A 22,223-nucleotide genomic window follows, 5' to 3' on the forward strand; every position below is an offset into this window, starting at 1 on the left:
CTGTAAATGCAATAAAGAATGATGTCGAGAGTGGCAAGTGCCGCAATTGTACGGGCTAGTACATCTCGACACCGTATGTCCCGAAGAGAGGCAATTGAGGCAGCAGCCATTGGATTTAATAAAACTAATCCTTTTGCTTACCTCTAACCTTTTGAAATTGGGACATCTATTAAGTTTGTGCTCTTTTGATTTGCACATCTTGCACGCATTATTGGCAACACTAGATTGATGTGCGCCAAGCTTCTTTTGTGAAGGTTCGGGGGTGGATTTATGTATGTGTACTATTCGATTTCTGAACCTTTGGTTTGGCCCCTCGGAGACCCGAAACGCTTTCCAAAGTCTGAAATCTATTAGTGAGGCACTTGTCCATGTCCTCCCACTTGGATATGTCCGTCTTATTTTCGACCGACTGCTCCCAAAGCGATAGTGTTAGTTCAGGTAATTTTGTTGAACATAAGTAGGTGATAATTGCATCCCAGTTAGTAATGTCAATTTTGTGACATTTAAGGGCGGATATACAATTTTGATATCCCTCTGCAATTGTTTAATAGAAGTCCCGCACTCTGACGCTATTGAATCTAAATTGAAAAGAATTTTCAATTGGCAATTAATAAGAATTCTCTTATTCTCATATCTATCGCTAAGGTTTTTCCAAGCAGTGTCAAAACCTTCATTGGTCAAAGGACATTTTTCAACAATTTCCCTTGCTTCACCTTGTGTCTTTTGTGTAAGGTAATATAGTTTTTGAAGTCCGTCAAGTGATTCATTGCTTTTATAAATAGCCGTGAACATATCACGAAAAGTTGGCCATGAAATATAATCGCCCTTGAAAGTTATGGTATCGCAAGGAGGCAGACGGAGATTATGATGCTTGTGGACGATATTCTCTTTCCCCTTGTTTTTCGCTTCCTCTTCAAGCGATTCGCATAAACTATGTATTTTTGACATACTTCTAATATAAGTTGCATAGCACATTTTATGCTTTTTGCGAATTGATAAAACCGCTTTTTGGTCAATGGTTTCATCTGCCAACAATCCGTCAAACGCTTCTTTCACTTTCACATTGCCTTAAAATCGGCTTGCTGAATTTTCAGCGCATGGATTGTATGATTTTTTGCAGGAATTTCATTAAAATCCTTGTCGAAATCTACTACTGAATCAGTAAGTCTGGTAAAGTTTTCCATTTTGTTACAAAAAGCTTATAATAAGATGAAATTATGCAAAGGTTATGAAAAACTTATATATTTGACGGGTTCACTAATTACCACCACAGATGTAACACACAAAAAATATTTCCAGCCAGAAAAATATATGTTTTTAGACAAAGAAACGCAAAAAACTGATATTTTTAATATTTTGGGAAACTAGTTCATTTGGGACCAGTTTCGATTCAGTATAAGGCTGGGTGGGTGAGAGCTTTGTAATGCTGTGCTAAGATACTCGTGGTTATGGTAACCAATTTATATGTTGCCTGTACAGCCCTAAGCTGTGTCGGATATTCCTTACCAGGGTAGGGGGAAAATACTCGATAGCAAAAGGCTTTATCGTACAAGATAATTTTTTGTGGCACTGATTTTAACAATAACTAACACAACCAGACACCCTGTTTATATAAAACATATGTTTCAGCAATCAGATGACCGCTCGTACCTAATTGCACATATGTATATATGTATATGTATGATTGTAAATAATCAAAGTGGTGTATTGCTCGCCAGTCAGCAAAATTTTAATAATTAAAAACAAGTGCAGTGATTTTGTAAAATAATTGAAGTGACTTTTAAAACTATAATAATTTAAGTGATTTCGTGAAATGAACAATTGTTAAGGTTTTTATATATGTATGGGCACGGGCCAAGCGTTAAAAAGTGAGGTTAAAAGGAAAAGTGTGATACTCCTATTCTCTAGCCTTTTCCCTAGCTTTATAAGAGGTCACTGAGGTAGAAACCCTCGGCCAACCTCTGCAGTCGAATGGAGTCAAAACCTCCAGACGAATATACTCTAAGCGCAAATGAAGTCAGAAACCTTCAGGTGCACTCTTGGTCGGAAGTAATAAAGCCTTCCGACTCATATGCCTGTCTCCTGAAACTTTAAAAGCAAATTAATTTAATGTAAAAATATTTGTGACTAATTAACAAAAAATTTACCGAAATCACAAAAAAAATATTTTAACACTCTTTTTGGCCTTTGCGTGCACTATTTACGAAATCAAGAAAAAGAATGTACGTACATATGTGCGTAGGTCACAAACAAAAACAACCCTTAACTTCAATTAATTTTCAAAACCACTTTAAAACACTTTTAAATAATTCTTTCAATTTGATTCACTTTATTCTTTACAAGAAAAGTAACCAATATATTTTTAAAAAGTGCACTGAAATTTTTCACACGTACCTTTTATTTAAAAATCGCAGATTTGTATTGTAAAAACGCTGGATGGCTGCTTGCAATATTATTTGCTGGATATTTTCCAATTTATGTGCTGGACCACCAATAATAATAAGTTTTCCGAAAGTTGAAAATGTTTGCTCACTGGAAAATAAATTTGTTTCTCATTTAACGGCTCCAAAGGACCATGTTCGAGGGAGCAGGAGACCTTGGGCTCGTCCGACGAAATAAATGAAGATTGAAAAAAATTGAGAATTAGATTCACGTTATAAAAATATTTTATTTAATTAATTAAATATACAAAAATTTGATTAACTACAATATGAAATTGTAATGTGTATGTGTATATGTACATGTATATATGTGTATATCAATAATTTTATTTTCAACTTACGGAAATCGTGGTGGCTGCAGACTGCTGTTCCTTGGATGATCGCAAAAGAAGTGAAAGAGCCTTCTTTTGCATAAAATCCTCGAACTCGCGAAACGGTAAGATCGAACGATTATTGTAGTTAACTGTTTGACAAAAGTAGTCAAACAGTTGCTGTTAACATAAGCTTAACAGAATGCATACTAAGGCTGCCGACAACATTTATGTTCCTAGGGCAGCCGCAAATATTTATGTTTTGGCCCGCAGGCATAAACAATGTGCAAATCCTACGATATTAGACTCACAAAGTTACTCATATTTTTAAAGAAAAAGGACTAATTAAATAGTAAGTAGCAAGTGCGGACTGCAGCTAGAAACGTTAGGGCACGTTCGCGTGTTGACACGCTCGTGGTCAAGGCTCCATCTACTATACAATTAAATTGGGTCTTACAAAGCTGGACGCTTGCTGCTCAAGCGAACATGCTTGGTTTAGTTTTTAAAAGAAGGCTTGATTTATAAAGATCCACACAAACGAGTGATAGTTATGTAGCAGAGAGACGCTCTAGTTCCGAACTAGCGCATAACCATCGCATTGCGAGGCCGTAAAGGTTCTAGTTTTCATCTCTCGCAGTGCTTTCGACTGACACTTTTCCTACAGAATGGCGATCACCCCCTTTGCAGACATTTTGAAGCGTTTCTAACTTGTTCAGTCGTAGATGGTTCTGAAATAGTGATAGCCTTTGATTAATTAATCTAATTTCATAAAGGTCAGACTTCAGCACTGTTGGTACAAGTGATAGTAAATGTCCCAATCTGAATCCGATTACCACCACCTTGGAGGTAGTCACTAAGTCAGTCTCCTATATGTGCTACAAAAAAATGTATGTCAAGTAAATCAGTTATAACAAAAATAAGCACGTTAGTTTATATCCGTATCACATGAAAATACGTCTACCGGTGGATAAACGTAACATTTTTAGTATTATTCTATATCAAAGAGCTACATATATATCTCACACATACATATTCTAACGAATTATGGGGAATTCCTGATAATTATACACCTTCTGCTAGCATTCGAATCGCTGAAATGTCGAATAAATAGCTCCAATATTCAGTATTGAAAAATGATCTTTATTTAGACTACTTTGGGAGTAATACTTCACAATCACAATTATACTTCACTAATATTGTGTTTAAATCAAAACTGATTATTATTCCTCAGCTTGCGCTTCTTTTATACTCTCTGTTGCCTCGTTCGCATATTTCTCTTAAGGTCTAGACATTTCACAAACATGCCTTCTAGAACAGTTGTATCTCATGCTTCGTTATTTAGCTATATACATGTATATCTGTAGTTTGTTTTTTTTTTTTAACCATATGCGTGTGTATGTGTGAGTAACAACTTCTGCTCTTAGCTGCCGGCTACATATATGTATGTGAAATAATCTCTCTGCTTCAAGCTGCTGGTTATGTGTATGGAATATTCTTCGTTGCCTTGTGTATAGGTGTGGCTGCTTGCTTTAGGGTGTACATATACATAAGTGTGGCTGCTTACTGTTTTTGTTGTTGTAATGGTAACATTCGCCACAATACTAAGATACAAGTAAAGCTAATACAAGAATGTTAAAAATTATTTCGCCTGCAATAATAAGGATTAAAAATTTAAATTAAAGTCCTCTTTGTAACTTTTTTTAGAAATTGATCGGAGGATTCAAAAAGACGGTTAGGCTATAAAAAAGTTCTTTGATTCTACACTTTAATAACTTAGGTAAATACGCCATACGTGTGTAGCGTGCTCCGCCTACCACACCGTATGCCCTGGTATCGCACCCCGGGCAAAGCAACATCAAAATTTTAGAAATAAGGTTTTTCAATTAGAAGAAAATTTTTCTAAGCGGGGTCGCCCCTCGGCAGTGTTTGGCAAGCGCTCCGGGTGTATTTCTGCCATGAAAAGCTATCAGTGAAAACTCATCTGCCTTGCAGATGCCGTTCGGAGTCGGCATAAAACATGTAGGTCCCGTCTGGCCAATTTGTAGGGAAAATCAATAGCACGACGCATATTGGAAGAGAAGCTCGGCCTTAGATCTCTTCGGAGGTTATCGCGCCTTACATATATATATATAAATACGCCATACACCAGCTACTACTCAATATATTTGTGATTAACTTTAAAAATCGGATTTTGAAGAAATAATACTTTGTATTAACTCGATAATCAAAATAATTAACATTACAAACACCCGTGGATGAATGAAACCACAATTTGGTCAAAGGGCTTAATCGCTTTTGAATCGTATAGCTCAGTATTAATTATGTACTTGCTAAAACTTATCGCTATTGACATATGCATTAAACTGTTTATTTATTTATTTTACTATTCATAATTCATATTCCATAAATAAATTTAATATGCGATTTATAAAGGATTTTCTTTCTTTGACTAACGCCAATCGGAAATACAAATAAAAATTGCTAACTATAATTTGCGTGTTAACACAAAGCATATTTGCATTTATTTAGATTTGTGCAAATGTGTGTGCAAACATGGATGATCTGTCTGTTTGTGTTGTTTTTTTAGGCGCATTTTTTTATTGATATCGATTCATATTTGATTGGCGGCGCAAGTCCACATGTAATTGATTGCCATCGAGCTGACTGTGCCTATGGCATAAATTCAAACTACAGATGTTTGCATGAAATGTAAATGTCTATGCTATATGTAACAACAAAAACAAACACATGAAATATATAAAGCAATTCATTGGGCATATCAAGTTTTGTTTGTTTTGGTCACTTTGTATGTTCATGTCTCTATTACTCTGTGATGGTTTTGATGACTTTTAAATGACTTTTGGTTTATAAATAAGCTAACGGCATTGCACTGTATTGACCTTTCGGATATAAATGCTGCAAAGAGGGGGCTCCGCCAATATGTAGGAAAAATAGAATGTAGTGCACCAAACATTGAGATTTCGACGGAGTTCTATTCGTATGCAAATTTTTATACTAAAAAAAAACTTATAAATTTTATTGACATGATAGTACACTGTAATAACATGAACTTTTATACAGAAGATTTTTAAATTAATCAATGCTTACAAAAAAACCGGAGGTGCTTCTGCTTTTACGGACATCCGCAATCCTAATTGGCCGAGTTCATTAGTGGGAGCACTCTGGTATAAAGGAGTCAAAATAGTCCCACAATAGTAGCTTCCCTTTTGCTTTTTATTGACCCACGATAAGGAACGGGGTTTAGATTTTGAGAATATCTGGGCTGGTAGGTTGAAACCGAGTTGGCGTTCAATGCAACTTCCGGCCTCGTCGTCGCTAAGTTGGTGGTGCTAGTGCGGTTGAGATTCCTTCAATGTCCAGGCTAGAGCCCGCCTATGTCCAACGCCATGTCGCCGGCCTATATGACCGCCCTTATGGTGAGCCAAGGGCAGCGGCTTTATTTTAAAATTTCCTGGTGTTATCATTTCTTTAGGCTGGCGATGAATGGTCGGTCGGTCGAAAATATTTAGATAGTAAGCTCGATGGGGTCAAAAAAATCGTCATCGCTGCAGTCGGGCTAGTATCACAAGCTGCCAGTACCCCAGTGTACCAGATTCATATTCAGATAATGACCGCACTCGTCGGCTATACTTCCCTAAGCCTTTAGAAGTGTTTTGGTCATTACTTCTGCATACGCGGCTTGATGCTGCTGTTGCTGCTGGATCATGACAACATCAGATCAAGCGGCTCTGGTAGTGTTCGAGAGAAAAGTTCTTCGAAAGATGTACGCACCTCTACGCGTTGGCGATGGCAAGTGCCGAAGAAGATCTAATTATGAGCATTACGCAGGAATCAACATAGTCTAATCTAATTAAAACGCAGCGCCTACGCTGGCTAGGCCATGTTATGCGAATGAAAAATAACGCTCCGGCTATGAAAGTATTTTTATCAGAACCCGCCTATGAAGCAGAGGAAGAGGGCGACCCCCACTCCGCTGGAAGGAACAGGTGGATATAATGATTTAAATTCTCTTAGTGTGACCAATTGGCGTTCGTTAGTAGTTCAAAGAAGAGACTGGTGGGCATTGTTGGATAGCCATAACCGTTTAAATAGTTAAGCGCCCAATTAAGTAAGTCAAATTGAAAAGATCTTTCAAAATCCTGCTATAATAAAAGTAGTTTTCAGAATTTTTTAATAGGACAATTTTTAGTTGCTACCTATAGTGGAGAGTTACTAATCTCACTCCTACGCCCCTATTCCACCAACCTCTCTGCGACTTCCTTTTTAGTGTACCCCTATACCTCTCTTGCCAAATCTATCTCCCATACTTTTCCTCCTCCGCTCTGAATTTGTCAGGGCCTCTCTCCGTCCCTCTTTCTCTTCGTACCTATCCAAACATAGAAAGAAAGAGAGAGAGAGAGAGAGAGTGAAATATGTCGCTTGTTTATTTTTGCAGGCTGGGAAGGTTTTAATGTTTGACTCGCCTTAAAAATTTAAAATTGACTCGTCAAGTTTAATCCCCTCAATACTTGCCGGGAGGCCAGCATCATATAAAATTTACAATATGTGAAAAACCACAAGCAAACGCTGCTGCGACCAGATACAGTTTAATAAATAAAAAAACAAAAAATAAAAAAATGACGATGATGAAAATTGTAGTCAAACCTAAAATCAAAAGCAAACAAAATCACACTGCACGTGTCAAGCACATCTGTTCATCTTCTTCTTAATACTAGCCAATTTTCTATTTGAGCTTAGTCACAATGTGGAATATGCCATCAGCATTCACTATCCTTCAACTGTAGCTTCACACATTTATACATAAACATATAAAAACAAACACTAATGCATGCATTTGAAACAAGTAGTGTGGACTTTTCCACTTTATCGCTAGCCTTTGAAATGCATTCAAGCCAATAACTACCTGACTACTGACTGGCTTGACTGACTGACGTTTTGCACCTTTTATAAACACGTTTTGCGCTTCTTCTTCTTTTTCTGTCCTTTTAAGTCTCTTCCGTGTTGATAGCTGTTATACACAAAGCTTTTCTTTGCTATGCAAATCGTCTGTGTATGCTTATATAAAAAATGTCAACAATAACAAACACAAATACCTGCACTCATACATATGTATGTGCATATTAAATTTGCATTATATATTCATATATGTGTATGCATATTTATGTAAAGATAGTAGTTTATCTAAAACACATATAAAATGAGAGAAGTCATGGTTAAAAGAACTTAAAAGCTGATGCAACCAATGTAGACATAGTTAATCCATACGATTGGTTGTGTGTGCACGTACATATTACTGTGTGTGTGTGTGTTTGTTGTTTTACGAAACAGGTGTTAATGTTGTCAGTTGTGTTGATATTTTACAAACACATCGCTACTAAAAAGTCTTCCAACCATCTTCTGCTGTATGTTTAACTTTTTTTTTCTCATGTTATAGCCTAGAAAAAAGTATGGAAGCTATACTGAGGGGTTTGTACCTAAACTGACCATTCAATAGAAGCTCACTCTTGGATAACTCTAGCGGACATTCACCTTGTGTATGTTGGCTTTTCCTAAATTTTTTTCCAAGCGCAACCCTGCAGATATCTTTAAAAGTACGAACGTGTTTGCGTTTAATTAATTGGTTTTTAATAAAACAAAGTGTTTTATCACCTGCTTTTCTTGAACTGGTAAAATGTTCATACCTTTCACTTGTTTGTACTTCTTGGAACCGGTTAGTCTACCAGAGGCTGCTTTTATAAGTCTTTTACGCTTTTAAACGGGTTTCTTTTGCTGGCCGATAACTTTTTTGAACCTGTTAAATTTTAGTAACCAGTTTTTGTTTTGGACACTTATTTTTTTGAACCGGCTACTTTTTTTGAAATTAATATTTTTCTTTGGGACTGGTTGCATTTTTGAAATAGAGCTATTTTTTGAAACCAAATATTTTTTTGCCATTGGGTTCTCTTTTCAAACCGGTAACTTTCATGCCCCTTTGTTCCTTTTGTAACCGGGTTTTTGTTGCATTTCTGAAAACAGTTTTTGACGCAAACCGGTTTTCTTGTTAGAACCGGTTACTTTTTTGAAAGCGGATACCAAATTTAAACCGGTAACTTTTTTTGAACTGGTTAAATTCAAAAAACCGGGTTTTGTTTTGGAGGCTCTTATTTTTTTGAACCGGCTATTATTTTTAAAAATATACATTTTTATTTTTGGGAGCTGTAACTTATTGGGCTGGTTGCATTTTTGAAATTGGGCTGTTTTTTTGAAACCGGTTCTTTTTTTGCCACTGGTTTCTCTTGGTTCCTTTTTGTAACCGGGTTTTTGTTACATTTCTGAAAACATATTTTGACTCGAACCGGTTTTCTTGTTAGAACCGGTTACTTTTTTGATATCGGATACCAAATTTAAACCGGTTACTTTTTTGATATCGGATACCAAATTTAAACCGGTAACTTTTTTGAACCGGTAACTACTTTTGAACAGGTTACTAATTTTGGGACCGGTTACTTTTTGTAGCGGTTTTTTGTTGATTAATATTGGTTTATTTTTTTAAATAGGCTACTTATATAAACCGGTTCGAATTTTGGAACTGGTTACTATTTTTGAAATTGGATACTTTTCTGGAATCGGTAAATTTTTTGAAAACTTGTAATTTTTTAGAACTTCTGTTACAGAAGCCTTGTATTTTAATCAAAATAAATTTTCGCTAGGGCAGATTCACCCTAAAGGCATATGTTCTCCAACATGCGCCAGCACGACGTTTAAGGAGGGCTTTTATAGACGACCCGAATCCATGTTCCTTCAGTTCTACGGAGAACAGCCCCAAACACTTGATTGCCTTTACAAAGTATTTTAGAAATAAGTAAGTGTCTTATGCCAGTCCACTAGATTGCGCGTTTCACAATCTTTCTTATAAATCTGGTTCGACAAAAAACAAGTTTCTTCGACATATTGTGGTCCAATTGATGTGAGATTTTGCTTATAAACGTTTCTTAATGCCAACAAAAATATTGTAGGACGTGCTACGTTGCTCTTATCTAAATGGTGAGATATCCGAACTCAATTCAGTTGTAACACACACGCATGCCAAAAAATGGCACGCACACAAAAAAAGAGTGCTTACTACTACCGAACATTGCCGTTAATTATAAAAGCTTATACGTATAGTCGCATACCAACACTTAAGTCCATGTTATTTAGATTTAGTTATGTATGTAGCTTTGTTTTATGACCAACAAATCAACTGGCAATAGCTTAAAGGCTAATAAATAATTTTATTACAAGTTGAGAAATTTGTAAGTAGCTTTGAATTAGTTTACCGAGGTATTTATTTTTATTTATCGTTAATTCTTTGTGTACCTTTCTGTGTATGGGGTTTCTTATTAACGCAAAATATGCGATTATTTAATCACGCATACGCAGTGGCGTCCATTAAACATAAATGTGTTCTGCTTATCAGGAACACGCAATAATTAAATTTTTTGTGCGCTATTTTTGTTTAACTGTTATTTATGTAATTTTTTTTTGTTATTGAATGTTAAATATTGTTATGTTGGCTTGAGAGGAACTCACAAACAATTAAATAGGTTCATAAAGCCCTTTTAATTGAAATTTTGTATATAAATGTTGTTTTAAAAAGCTTGATAAACACGAAAATAGCAGCAGCAATTTTTTAGCAAAATTAGTAGATGGAATTCTACTTTTTATTTCATTTATATTAGGTTGGTTAAATGTTTGTTCGCATTTCCAATACAAATCTTGCAATCGATTTTTAAGTAACTTCTCATTGAGCTACAAACGTGAAACTGTACATATATGTAGCTTAAGACACCGTGACAAAGGAGCAAAAGGAAACAAATCCGTTAGGTGGCGCACTTATCGAAATAATTAGATGAGAATTTGGAAATTTGAAACCGGCTTTTAAGTAACTTCTTGATTAGCTAGATACTTGAAATTTCAAACTTAATTCATAGGCCGATGACAGTGTAAAACATAAAAAAGTTTCGATACCGGGCGCATGGATTGAGATATTAAGAAAAATCGTACGGAACGGGGGGAATCATAAGAGACTTCCCATTGTGCTACAATCTTGGAACTTCATCAACATACTCCCATGTACCAATTCAAGCTTGGCATATATGAGCAATTTTCAAGTAGCTTAAAAACTAATGTAGCTTGACGAATTTTTCTGATATGTACTATATTGTATACATACAAGTATTGCATGGGTTCTGAATTAATAAAAGTTAGTTTTTAAGGGCAGTACTCTTTTCCACCTAGAACTAAAAAATAGAAAATAAAAAGAAAACAAATTTTAAGCTCTTCCTTTATATAAATAGACAAAATTCAGAGAAAAATATATCCTTATATAAAGAAATATTCTTGTTGAACTTTGGTTTTAAAATGTTGACATAGAAATCGTAAAAATGTGAGAAATAAAAATATAAAAGTGGAGTGGAATTAATTGACTATATATTGAGAAATTGACCCCTTTTCTGCCAACTTTCCATTCTAAGTAATGTGCGATACACTTTTATAATATTTTTAATTCTCATAAATATTTTTAAAATTTCTACGTCAAAATTTTAAAATCAAAGTTCAGCAAGAATATGTCTTTATATAAGGACATATTAAATAACATAAAAATTTTTTGTAATTGATATTAGAGAAAAATTGTAAGTTTACAAACGGCGATGGTTACTAGGACATGTTTCTGAATTTCACTTCTTCATCAGCTAGTTGTTCGGGAGCTGAGCATTGAACTCGAATCGCCAACATTCATACCAGTGCAAAGGCAGATGTCTCTAGCTACTCAGCCATATGAATGTCCCGTTGCTCGCTTTACAATTGGTCTCTAAGAATTGCCTTTTTGTTTCTATTCCTTTTAAACAAATACTGTAAAAATCCGAACAAATGTTACTAAGCTTTCAAAAGCGCGCCTAAAAATCATATCCACACCATTAGGAATAAACTACATACAGAGTGTATGTGCCTACATGGTGATCAAAAGGAATATAAACAAAAAGGCAACTCTTAGAGACCAATTGTACAGCGAACAACGGGACATTCATATGGCTTAGCAGCAAAAGGCTTGCACTGATATGAATGTTGGAGATTCGAGTTCAACGCTCAGCTCCCGAAAAGCTAGCTGATGAAGAAGTGAAATTCAGAAACATGTCCTAGTAACCGTCGCCGTTTGTAAACTTACAATTTTTCTCTAATATCAATTACAAAAACCATTGTATAAAGCAATATGAGCAAAGCTCGCTAATTAAATATATACAAATTTTTTATTTTCTTTTTATTTTGTTTTCAATCATGAATTTTGTAACTGAAACTATGCAAATCAATTTCACATACGTTTTCCAAAATTCGAAAGAAGATTTTCTAAAATTGTTTCCGAGTTTTCAGAACTTGCAGTTTTACAACCCAATCAATTTGGTCTAAAAAGTACATGTAAAAGCTTTCTAAAAATTCGCATTGATTTTTGAAATTCCTTTTTTCGCAGGAACTTGCAGTTTTTTTTCCATTTAAAAGCAAAAACGTTGCGCCCTTCGTTGGTAGGAAATTTAAAACATCCTTTAATAAAAATGTCAAAATTAAGACAAATTTCAAATTTTATTTTTTCAGACTGAAATTGACTGATTTACACAACTGCGTGCTCCAAAAAATTCAGGAAACTCTTAGTAAATAGTTCGAAGTTTTCGTGGAACTTTCTCAAGTTCTTAATTTTTTCAGGTTCCACCACAACTCAGACTCACTTACATTCTACTTGCTTTCATTGTTCGAATGTCGAAATCAAGCGTTAGACGTCGTTGGATTACTATTGTATACATTTTTTGAAGAAAACTTCTGCTGTTTTGATTTTGTCAAACACCATGTATGCAGGCTTCCAGTAGAAAAACGTAGATACTAAACACACATATATGTACTAACTCAACTAACATATGTTTGCAAACGCATACTGTTTCGCTGTCAAAGTTCACGCTTATGTAAGTGTAAGTTTGTGTTAGTAGAAAGATTTTAATTCAAAGAAGCAGACATAAAAATGAAAAATACGATCCAATATTATGCAGGAAAGTCGGTGTATATGTGTGTGTATGTGCGTGTGCAGCAAATTGTAAACGCATAAATCTCAACGCATTGCAGTAGCAACAGCTAAGCAAAACTGTTGTATGAAAATTTATTTGCAGCTGTCAGATGCCGCTGAATATGTCATTTATTCTATGCTGCTGCTATGCTGCCTAATACATAAACTCACGCACTTAAAAACTTAAACGTACACTGGTATATGTTTACATGTAAAAGCACGTTTGCATGTACGTTATCGAAATTCTTTGCTCGCCAGCTTTTCTTCTGGCCTTTATTTTTCAGTTATAGCTTTTTTTTACTGGAGGAAATACAATTTTTTCTCCAGCTAGTAATTTAAAATCATGGAAGTCATTGGTTTAACGTAAAACGAAAACGAAAAATTGCTGAGCTATGCCTTATGTCTCTACTTTTTTCACTTTACTATGCTGCTTGTATAGTACTTTATCATTTCCTATTGTTGCAGTGACACTTCATTCTTTCAAAAATGTGTTTGGAAAAAATGCATTTTTTTGCACAGAAAACTGAAGGATGAAAATTTCTCAGCTAATCTAAGCATTGTTCCGTAAACGTTGACAAGCAATCAATTTGGTATATTGGCAGCAAGAAAGTTTAATTCACGACATCTGTGTTATTTGTTTAGTGACTCAAGGAACAATGCAGTCATTGGAGTTGCTGATTTTTTAAGGTATTAATGTCAACGAAATGCGTATAAGATAAAACCATTTAAGATTGCAGTATGCTGACATCAATTTTCTTTAGAAAAATTAATATGCAGACATTTTTTTCTGCTGCTTAAATAGAGAAAAGACTATATATGAAATTAAGACGTACAGCCGCGAAGACGAAAATAGTAGTAGCAATTTTAATCAAGTTTGGTCAATAATTTATTTTATTTTCGATTATTTCAGAAAAGCTTCTATGAATTTTCTAACTGAAACTATGCAAACCAATCTCTCAAAAACTTTTTGAAAAAATTTGAAAATTCCAGAAATGTATACGCAAATTTCGAGCTTTTTATTTGGAGTTCTCTGGGTTGTCTTGAGTATGCAATCTTTACGACGAATCAATTTTAGACTAACAAAGTTTAAGTTATAAGTCTATCAAAATTCTCATTGATTGCTGTAAAGTTTTTTCCGGAGGATGGTTCAGACTCTTCCATATAAAAAATAAATCTTTGCGACTTTTGTAGGTTGAACGAGCTTTCAAGAGGTCTCGTGCTTAAGTAAAGATAAGTATACAGGTTGCTGTGCCTATTGGGAGATTGGGATTTGTATAGAATTGCTATACTATTGTGACGAATATTAGTGACACTAAGTGATACTCACATCACTAGTCTCATGCTAAGTAAATGAAGCCACAACAACAATAAAGCAGACAGTCACTTGTATCTACATATACGAATCAATCATTATGTCTACACATATGTACGTACACGCAGCGGAGCGAGACGCACAAACACATACATATATCTTACCTGAGATACTCCCAAAAGTAGGCAATCGTCTGTGGAAGTATCACTCACATGTACACGCGCATGGGCTATGCGAGAAGCTATAAAACTCGCGCATATGTAGTTATAGCTGAGAAATTTATAGCTGGTAAACAAATAGAAAAGTCTAGAAATAGAAACGCCTAGAAATATGTCAACGAGGAAACCAAAAAGTATAAAAGCAGCGCCAGCTGAGGCACGACGAATCAGTTTGATTTAAGCACGCTATCTGTCGAGCAGTAGAAGTGTTATTGTGATGTACTTTAATAAAGACAATTTTTCATTATTGCATAGTGGAGTTATTTATTCAACAGTTTAGTAATTCGAACGTTAGTAGAAGGTTGCAGGTAAGCGGAATTTCACTAAATTCGTTACAAGATAATACAAAAAAAATTGGAAGAGAAGCTCGGCCTAAAATCTCTTCGGAGGTTATCGCGCCTTACACTTATTTTTATTTAAAACAAAAAATAACTATATCTAAGAGAGCTACCCGAAAGAAGCATTGTAAGAAAATTAACGTTTTTATTGAGACTTCAAGGACCCTTCCTAATTCACACTCGGAAAATAACTAATACGAGCTATAGGTACTCAGTAGCCGGGAGAGATATGCCTACTTTTATTTACAACTTATTTTCTGCACTATATATCAGACTCCAAGCATTCACATACAATGGGTGGCTTGTAGTCCATTAATATTGAAGAAAAAAGTGGAAATGATGCTGAAAGCCAGGGTATTCAAATCTCCAGGGCGTTCAAGCTAAAGAAACTTCACCTATTTAAGAATAAATTTGCCTACCCTTCCCAGTCGTAAAATATAGCAGTCTCTGCGTTCATTGGTATTTCCGGCCATTAGTGACATCTCATGACAAAAAGTTACATTAGGCTAATCAATATGCTCTGATTAGCAAATAAATAAGACCCAAGATTCATCCAACGAAGAATGTTCATGCTTATGAAAAAAAAAATCAGTATGAAGCTAAGTGGCACAACTGCGTTAATTGAGGGCACTAGGGGATACCCTCCTTTTTTGTGGACCTTGCGTTGATCTTACTCCTCTTCACCTGCAGAAAATTCATGTATTTGTCCCACAATGGTATATAGACGACTTAGTAAGCTACAAACTACTAAGCGTGGTCGACGTTGATTCGCTTCCCAGGCAAATATGGGTACAGCAATTTGATTTATTGTATCATTTGTTGCACTAGAATGGAACCACCTACAAAGAAAGATGTTTCCAATGTGCCCTAAATGAGACCAAAGCATTGTAATAGGTACACTGCTATGCAGCCAAAGTCCAGAAAACGTAATGTAAGTCTAGCTTGTGTAGTGTTCCTGCGTAAAACTACCTGTCTATTGAAGAATTCGGCCACACTAATTTTTCTAGCAACAACTTGGCAATCCCCCAATGTATCTCACTCTTACAGCACTGGAGTGAAGATCAGCCTCAAAGACTACAGGTCCATTAGCTAAACATAATTTATGCTAAATAACTTAATAAGGCTACAATGTTAAATCGTTATCTCAACTAGACTAGACCAATGATATTTCGAAACCGTTCGGAGTTTTATTCGGTATTGTTTCGGAATAGCTTTGGGACTAACTCTGAGTTTTTTGGGATTATTTCGCAGCGATATCCGAATCGGCGGCCGCCATGGTGTGGTGGTGCCTACCACACCGAAGATCGTGAATTCACGACCCGGGGTAAGCAACTTTAAAATTTTAGAAACACGTTTTTTCAATTAGAACAAAGTCTTTCTGCCATGAAAAGCTTCTGAGTGAAAACTCATCTGCCTTGCAGATGCCGTTCGGAGTAGACTTGAAATATTTTATATGAAATTTGTAGGAAAAATTAAAAATAACATGACGCAAATTGGAAGAGAAGCTCGGCCTAATGTCTATAAATCTCTTCGAAGGTTATCGCGCCTGAATCGTCCCCGCATTATTTTCGAGATAACTTCAAGACTATTCCGAGATTGTTTTCAATCACACCTCTGTTTTCGTCACACCTCTGAGTCTATTCGACACAATCCAAGAGTATTTTGTATGTAGTTTGATAACTAATCTTGCTGTAATGTTTTTTAGCATTGTTTAGCATTATTAAAAATAAAATTTCTCGCCGGTAAAGGCATACAAAATTAGTGGTCGATTCTAAAAACTCATAGCCATATATATAAGAGTTAATTCATCAATTTTCACCATGTCTTGATTTTTTGCACATTTTAACAGAAAAATACAAATTCTAAGTGTTAATTCCATGAAGGCATCTGTTTAATTTAGTGTTCTCTTTCCTAAAGTTTTGTCTATGCGTATCCACATAAAAATAGCAGATTCCATACTTAAATAAGATATCAAACTCACAACTGTTAATAGCAACATAACTGGGTCTCGAGTCGATACTAACGTATGGTGAATGAAATCCGAACACAACTTGGGAACACAAAAACTAAGTACCCCCAATTTATTAAAAACAAATTTCAGTGCATAAAATTAACGGGACATCTTTGTGACATTTTCGCGTAAAAATTATTTATATGAGGCCACCATTAGTAGTCAAAATGTCTTTGAACGAGTTTCTGTGGAGCGAATTAGTTTGGAAATTTTATGAAAATAATCCTGACAAAAGCACAAACGTAATATTTCTTCACTTCAGGGACATGGGATTTAAGATAACATCCATATATAAGACTATTATGCTTTTCAGAGATAATAAAAGCATATCTCGAAAAAAAGGTTCCGACAAAAAATGGAATTTACAAGACAGTAAAGTACGTGAAAGGTTGAAAGCAGATACAGTGGGCAAAAGCAAAACCGTTCCGTCAGCTCGGACAAAAACACCAAGTTGATAAGAATGCTATTAAATATTATTTGGAAGCTATGAATATACAAATTAAAGAAAGAAAATCGAAAACAGCTACTACAGAAAAGCAGGCACAAACAATTAAATCCAGGTTGCGGCTACTTTCGCAATTTTTTTTTTCCACATCTTCAACTTACAAATGCGTTATGGACGATAAGAGCTACTTCACAGTGGAAGGCAACAAATGGCACCTAAAGTATTACTTCGAGTCCAAAAAACGAAAATCTTCCGACAAAGTGATATATATTCAAAATACTAAATTTCCCGGGAATTTTGTTGTGGCTAACAATCAGCGAGCGTGGAATAAGTGAGTCCGTATATTTCAAGGGTAGTTTAGCCGTTTCTGCTCAGTCTTATATAGAGAAATGCATTCCAGAATTTCAAAAATTTATTAAAAAGGGGAAAGTTAGTATTCCGGCTGGATTTGCATCTTCACATTATGCAAAAAGCAAGCTAAGGGACGTACATAGCCGCAAAATTGAATTTGTACCTAAAAAGTACAACCCCCCAAACGTTGCCCCATCTGAGACCAATTGAAACTTTTTGGGCAAAGTTTAATAGGCTTGCTTTATGGGAAGGATAGCCTGCAAAAAATACGACGTATTTAGTTAATAAAGTCAAAAAGGGGCTTAAAAATATCGATACAAAAGGAAATCAAGAATCAATGAGGAAATTTCCGGAAAAAATAGGAAAAGCAAACCGTAATGGAGCAAATATTTATTTATAAATGTATCTTATATATCTAGATATTATAATAAATTTACTTTAAATAAAACAAATATCATTTCATACTTTGTTTTGACTATAATACGTTTGTTCAGATTTCATTCACCTTACGTTAAATCGAATAAGCAAAGCAAACGAGTTGCCGACATTAACAACTACGTGCAGGTGAAAATGAAAGATAAGACAAAAGAAAGAAGAAAATCGTAAATGAAAAATAGCAAAGATTAATAGCTAATTTTTTGTCAAACCAAAAGTGGTGAGCGTGTAATTCTTTAGGCTCACACAGCAGTTGAGACATATTTGATGTCAGAGTCAAATTGGCATATCAATTGGCTGACAAGTACATCACTCAAGTAGAAATTGATATATTGCTAGATTAGTATGTGGATGGAAATATACGAAACAGAAATCACTTTTCTTTTTTTTTTGTATGCTTAAACCAACATTTCCATACTCAATAAATGTGGTCATTTAAGCACATTCATTAAAGTCACTTACCTCTTCATAAATAAAAGTATCAATTTCCTCCAATGGTTTGCCGTACATATTCTCCGGAAACGGTTCGAATTTCTTTGGCAATACATCGCCATCTTCAACCGTTGCCTTTGTCCTCGGATGGAAGCCATATTCACGCACCAATTGTATGTGACGATTTTCGTGTTTAATTTGTGATTTTTGTGTATATTCAACGACTTGCTGTGTGGCAACTGGAATTTAAAGAAAATGTTAGTTTAAAAATTGCATAAGCATATATATTTTTCTTTTATTCAAAAGTTAACAAATCCAGCAGATGTTAGCCTGGCCGAGTGTGCTATCAGACTGTTGGGGGAGGCATAATGAGAATGAATGTGGAGAGAGAGAGAGTGCAGTACAAAATATTGTTTACTATATTGGAGCTGAAGTTAATACTGTTTTCACACAGAAACTTAATGATCTCATTTCACCTTCTAATGAAATCGTAAATTGCTTTCACACAGAAGTAACTGCTCGATTAGTATGAGGGATGAAATGTCAAGCGAATAAAATGACAATGCTATATAACAGACAATCATGGCGGAACGATACAAGGTAGCAACATGGTGACATACCTGCATACATAGATAAGAATTTCATGTACTTTGTTTTTGTAAATTCGATGGACAAATGTCAAAATCGTACTGCGCCGGAAGTTGATGTATCAAATCAACTAAAAAAAGGTTATAATCAGCTGTTCGATGCGGCCACCTTGTATCGTTCCGCCATGCAGACCATGACATTTACTTTGACAAATGACATTTTTAAGCATTGAACGCACCAAAAAATAAGGAATTGAACGCTCCCAACAGAGTTGCATTGTGCTTTTGACTTCATTAGGCATTCGATTAGCTACTAATGAAATAATTATACATTCGAATTTTGTAGGGAAGATTGAGCTCAATAAGCGTCTTAATGTAGAAAACTGCCTTTATTATTCAATAAGCCGTCTGCGTGAAAACAGTATAAGGCCGCACAAAGTCTTTCGGGCCTGCTAGTAAAGATATTAAGTCCCCTCTTTACGAGTAAGCAGGTCACTAGCAGGTTACTATTATCATTTCTATAGGCATCTACCACTGTCCTGAAATCTTCTGTTATCCGCCGATATTTCTGGTATCAGCAGGCATTTGAAGCTCTCGCTGATGGATTTCCTGCGGAGCTATTCAAATACGGCGGCAAGGAGTTGGTAAGGCGCATGCAGCAGCTTCTTAGCAAAATATGGGCGGACGAGTGCATGTCCGACGGTTGGAATCTAAGTGTTCTTTGCCCAGGGGGATACTGCAAAATGCACCAAATATCGTGGAATCAGCCTTCTTAATATCGCATATAAGGTCCTTTCAAGTGTATTGTGCGAAAGATTGAAGCCCACCGTGAACCAACTGATTGGACCTTATCAGTGCGGCTTCAGACCTGGTAAATCTACCATCGACCAGATTTCCACAATGCGCCAAATCTTGGAAAAAACCCGTAAAAAGAGAATCGACACAGATCACCTCTTCGTCGACTTTAAAGCCGCCTTCGACAGCACGAAAAGGAGGTGCCTATATGCCGCTATGTCTGAATTTGGTTTCCCCGTAAAACTTATACGGCTGTGCAAAATGACGTTGAGCAACACCATCAGCTCAGTCAGAATTGGGAAGGACCTCTCCGAGCCGTTCGAAACTAAACGAGGTTTCAGACAGGGTGACCCCCTATCTTTCGATTTCTTTAATTTGATGCTAGAGAAAATTATACTAGCTGCAGAATTTAACCGCACTGGAACAATATACTATAAAAGCGTGCAATTACTGGCATATGCTGATGACATTGATATCATCGGCCTAAACACCCGCGCTGTTAGTTCTGCTTACTCCAAACTGGAAAAAAAGCGGCAAAGATGGGTTTGATGGTGAATGAGGACAAAACGAAGTACCTGCTGTCATCCAGTAATGAGTCGGCGCATCAGCGCCTTGGCAACCACGCTACTGTTGGCAGCCATAATTTCGAAATAGTAAAAGACTTCGTTTATTTGGGAACCAGCATCAACACTAGCAACAACATCAGCACTGAAATCCAGCGAAGAATCAATCTTGCCAATAAATGCTACTTTGGACTAGGTAGGCAATTAAAAAGTAAAGTCCTCTCTCGGCGAACGAAAATCATACTCTACAAGTCACTTATCGTACCCGTCCTGCTATGCTCCGTTAGAAGGACTAGGTGGAAAGCGATTTAAACTCCCTTGGTGTGACCAATTGGCGCCGGTTGGCGGAGCGAAGAAGCGACTGGCGCGCCTTGTTGGACGGCCATAACCGTTTAGACGGTTAAGCGCCAATTAAGTAAGTAAGTAAGCTCGACTTTCATCATCATACCAGTGTTTCTTCGGCCTCGTTAGAACCTGGGGGTACCCGTAGAGCCGGTATAGTGAGTTGGATATGTACTCCCATTGCACGGTTGAACGTCAGGTCAATGATTGTTCTCGGTGAGCAGGTATGTGCGCCGGGTGGAGTAATCATGAGCGATATGTTTTGTGAGCAGGTTTTGCATGGCAAGAAGTGATCAAATAAGCTTTGTGTTTTTTGATCAGGAGGCAACCAAGGAGATCGCTTCATTTGTTTTTGCTAGCACCTGGTACAACAGATAACTACATTTCAAGCTACGGGGAAGTCCAACAGTCTCGGAAATGTTACATCGTCAATCTGAATTTTCCGAACGTTTGATAAAATACCTCCAACCCCTAGGTTGAAGTCGTCAAGCCTGATTTTGATATCATCGTATATCTTTTCTCATAAAAAGATAGTGTGCCCACTTCGATCAAATCATCCTACCCTGAAGAGGATCACGGTGAGTCGATTGTCCATATCCGTGAACGGCAATACTTAGCGCCTTTCTATAAAGTAACTATTTTAGACAATCCAAGGCCCTATCGGATCATTTGCATTGCTCAGTCCATCGCTTGTGCTATGATGTCAACCTTTACCTCCACGCGAACTTCTACGTTCGCTTAGATCGTGGCATTTTAAATATGGTCGAGCTTATTTTTATACCAAATAGATATTACATGAAATATTGCGGCATCAGAGTGCAAATGAATTTCACTCTGTGTTTGTATTTATATCTTAAAAATCACAAAAGAGTATTTATATTGCTACATCTTTCATTGAAATGTTCTCGGCAAAAATATCAGCATATTGAAAATATAAAAGTCCCAATTACACCGCGTAACACACATTGTGTCCTATGAACCAAATATACTTTTTTGGAAAGAGGAAAAAAAATGAAAATACACGTGTATCGGCGATTTTCATGCACACGTCAGAATTTTTTTATGTATAAAGTATAAAGCTCGTAGTGTCCATCTGTCCGCCTGTGTGCAAGACTTTGGATCGCTTTTTAACCCTTTTTTCGTCATCCAATCGAGCTGAATTTTTGCAGCCAGACTCGTGAAAATGTCTGTATCACGTCAAATTTTTTAAAAAATAGATTTTTATCAATTATCAGATTTCCCAGAATTAAAACAAAAAAAAATTTATTTCACTTTTTTCGGCATAACTTGAAGGGACTCCAAATCTTTAAACTACTAAAGCGTTCCGAAAAAAAAAAAACAAATTGTTTTTCGACCCATATATTTAATTTAAGTGGAAGCCGCGACCATGCTACAAAGTAGGCGTAGAAAGTATACAACATCTACCATTGGTGCAGCCATCTCAAATCATTTTGCCAGCACTACACATTAAGCTCGGTGTCGTATCAAATTTTGTTAAAAAACTGGATCGTGAAGGCGATGCGATTACAAGTTTGCGCAAAATTTTTCCGAA

General features: G+C 36.0%; 2 protein-coding genes across 11 annotated transcripts in view; one reads left to right on the forward strand and one right to left on the reverse strand.

Annotated features, from left to right (window-relative positions):
* NaCP60E (Na channel protein 60E) overlaps positions 1 to 22,223 on the reverse strand; it is a 641,026-nt gene that overhangs the window by 378,969 nt on the left and 239,834 nt on the right. For both annotated transcript variants that reach the window (XM_067774083.1, XM_067774082.1), the window contains exon 5: positions 18,415 to 18,623. In XM_067774083.1, coding sequence (XP_067630184.1) covers positions 18,415 to 18,623 — 209 coding nt within the window. The remainder of the gene's footprint in view (positions 1 to 18,414; positions 18,624 to 22,223) is intronic.
* Tpc2 (Thiamine pyrophosphate carrier protein 2) overlaps positions 1 to 22,223 on the forward strand; it is a 535,063-nt gene that overhangs the window by 272,597 nt on the left and 240,243 nt on the right. The gene's annotated exons all lie outside the window — the stretch shown is intronic.

This window comes from Eurosta solidaginis, chromosome 3 (assembly GCF_040869045.1).
Source record: "Eurosta solidaginis isolate ZX-2024a chromosome 3, ASM4086904v1, whole genome shotgun sequence".
Lineage (NCBI taxonomy): Eukaryota > Metazoa > Arthropoda > Insecta > Diptera > Tephritidae > Eurosta > Eurosta solidaginis.